This window comes from Athene cunicularia (assembly GCF_003259725.1).
Source record: "Athene cunicularia isolate RWA chromosome Z unlocalized genomic scaffold, athCun1 chrZ_part1, whole genome shotgun sequence".
NCBI lineage: Eukaryota > Metazoa > Chordata > Aves > Strigiformes > Strigidae > Athene > Athene cunicularia.
In genome coordinates this window covers 26,690,090-26,692,956 of record NW_020799142.1, presented here as the reverse complement: position 1 = coordinate 26,692,956, position 2,867 = coordinate 26,690,090, and the positions used below count along the sequence as shown (strand labels likewise).

Here is a 2,867-nt window from a genome sequence, read left to right as displayed (position 1 = left end):
GCGGTGCGGCCGCTCCGCCGTGCCGAGCTCTTTTTTCTCGGGGGGGCCGGGACGGGGGTATTTCTGGAGTCCCGCAGCGCGCCGTTGTGTGCTCGGGGACCAGGGAAGAGCGCAGGGATAGACAGGCTCCTCCGGCATTCCCTGCTGGGATCCTGCCCTGCTCCTGCGTCACAGGCGGCTGGGCAGTATCTCACCGAGCAGGAGGTTTGGGGACCCTTCCAAAAGCATGAGCTCGAACTCGGGAAGACCTTTGTGTCAGGACAAATTCCAGGCTAAGGCTAGGCCAGGCAAGGGGCAGTTCATGCTCCCCTCTGAACGAGGAAGAGCCGGACAGGGAGAGCAGAGGCAGGATGAATGTGAGAGCAGCTTCTCTGCTCAGCCAAAAGAACTTGTGCCACGGCCCAGGGAAGGCCATGGGGCTGGAAGGGATTTACCTAGCAAGGCTGAGTGAAACCCCCAGCAACAGGCTGCCACAAGGCCTCTGCTGTTCACTGCCTGGGGAGACCCCACAGGGAGGGCAAGTCTGCCAGGAAGAAGAACAGACAACCCAGTTGGCATTTCAAGACTTTACTGAAGAAAGGGACTTGAAAATAAGCTAAAAAAAACCACCACCCCACATCAGGGAAGTGCAAGCTTTGCAACCAGGGGCATACTAAGGAGTAGCATAACTTTCACTCTGGGCCAGCATGCTCCCAGGAGGGCCTGCGATGCCACTTGCAGCATGCTCATGCCAAGTGGGATGGTGCTGAGACTGCAGGGTACAAGCTGTGCTGCAGCCTCTTCAGAGAGGCCCAAGGCCAGCAGGTCCCCGGGGTTCTCCCAGCTCTGCCATTACTCGGCTATGGGTTTCACTTCCTTGGCTGCTTCCAGATGCATCAGAATTTCATTCCACTGGACAAACTGCTTGGAAAGAAGCAGGGTCTGAACATGACTTTTAAGGAAAGAGATGTGAAAACTTCAGAGAAGAAACCAAGGCCAAAGTGCCCCAACAGCACCATAACAATCCCAGTTTCTTGGGAGAGGAAGAGGCCTAGGGCACCAGACTGTACAAAGCCTGCATGGACTCAGATCATCCAGGGACTGAGCCACTGTCCATGAAATTGCACTGCATTTCAAGGGGCTTTCTGCAGAAAAGAGCAGAGCTTCCCTAACCACCGTGGTTTTCAGATGTCTCTCAGCACTGGGATCCCACACAGGATCAGTTGCTGTTCGGCTCAGGTAGGTTGCATGGACCAACAGTCACCTCACAGAGACGCCAACATCCAGCCAGCCAGGGTGAGATCTGCAGCAGCACGCAGGCTGCGCTGCTCCTTCCTGCCCAGCTGCGCTGTGAGCTGTGGCTCATGCGTGGTACCCTACCCTTGCTGTCTCAGAGACGGCGGTTCTGGCCCTCGGCAGTGCTGCTGAGAGGAGTATGACAGGGACACGGGTGTCACCATGTCAGAAAGAGCACTGGCCATTAAACCCGGGGCTGGGGATCCAACAGTTTCTGATGGGGGGAGGCAGCCCAGCAGATGGGCAGGCAGGTCAGCTGTGCCAAGCCCAAGGCTCAAAGGATACCATCTTGTTGTAGTCTTCGAGGAGTGTCTTGACACTGTCAGTTAGATCATGACGCTGTTCCTGAGAAGAGGGGAGCCACAGTAAGTGAGCAGTAAGTGAGTTGAAGGATCTCAGTCCTCCCCCTGACAGCACAGGTGAGTACTGAGATTAGAGCTAAGACCCTGGCTGTGGCCACTCATGCAAGCTGCAAGGGGTTCAGCAGACAAGAGGAAGTTACAAACATCCATACTGGCAAAGAACCCAAGCCCCTGGGCTTGCACTGCTGCCTGACTCTCCTCAGAATCCATTCTTTGATTGCTCCACAATGGAAACCCAGCAAAATGCTGAAAGGGGGCACTGCCCAGGCTAGTCACTGCCAGCTCCAGGAGCACTCAAACAGGGAAGGGTAAAATGACAAGGTGACAGTATCAACAGCCTTCCAGAAACCAGGACACTGGAGAAGTGCAGTGTTTCACAGTGTCCCAGTGAAAAAGGGAATGCCAGCTGGTTAAGCCCACTGCTGATTATTAAGTGTCATTCAAACCTCTGTTTTGAGCAGAAATCCTGGCTATTTCCCCTGCAACGTACTTACACATGAGCAGTTCAAGCAACTGCAAATACAGAAGTGTCAGTACAGCCACTGACAAATGATTTTTCCTCCCTACTAGCCAAGACTGTCAAGAATATTCACACTACCTGCTGCTGTATGTGGATTTGAGAGAGTCGCTGTAGTTTGGCTGCATGGTCAGGAGCTGCTGAAAGCACAGAAGAGAAATCCATTTTATTTGTTTTCCAAAATAGACGATTCCTTCTCCAATGAGCACATCACAGCAGAACTCCACTCACTGAATGCAAGTGCCACACACCACAAACATACCTTTTATATGATAAGAAAAAAACAACCCTAGCTACCCTGTACATTAAATACCAAGTTTATCTGCTAACTGCTTCTGGATGGCATGAGTTAGGGGAAGCCTGCAGTGACCATTAGTCAAGAACTACAATCAGAGTAAACTACCTGGATGAATGTTATGGCAAGCAATTACAAAGGCACCTCCACCTGTGCCAAGAGCAGGGATATTCTGGCCATAAAAAGAGCTCATAGGCAGGAATGACCTGTCAGTCTTCACTCTCTCTGCCAAGCTGCTGTCTCTAACCTTCTTTCTGATCTACTCTGTCACCTCCCTGACCTTACACGGGACATCAGAGCAGCATGAGGGAGCAGCAGACATACCACTAAATTTGTACCTACTTTACTTACACTGGGTTGTGTGCTTAGCTGTCCTCTCCTCTAGTCTGAGGCTCAGGAAAAAAAAAAAAAAAAAAAA

The 2,867-nt window shown here is 52.0% G+C and overlaps 1 protein-coding gene across 2 annotated transcripts in view; it reads right to left on the bottom strand.

Moving 5' to 3' along the window:
* Positions 1-551: 551 nt before the first annotated feature.
* The window catches only part of DCTN3 (dynactin subunit 3), a 4,651-nt gene continuing 2,335 nt past the window's right edge, over positions 552-2,867 (bottom strand). The window contains exons 5-7 of one of the 2 annotated variants that reach the window (XM_026865441.1): positions 2,236-2,294; positions 1,561-1,620; positions 552-921 (exon numbers count right to left, since the gene is read on the bottom strand). In XM_026865441.1, the coding sequence (XP_026721242.1) occupies positions 832-921; positions 1,561-1,620; positions 2,236-2,294 (209 nt within the window). In that variant the 3' untranslated portion in view covers positions 552-831. The remainder of the gene's footprint in view (positions 922-1,560; positions 1,621-2,235; positions 2,295-2,867) is intronic. The other variant, XM_026865442.1, reaches the window with a different exon arrangement.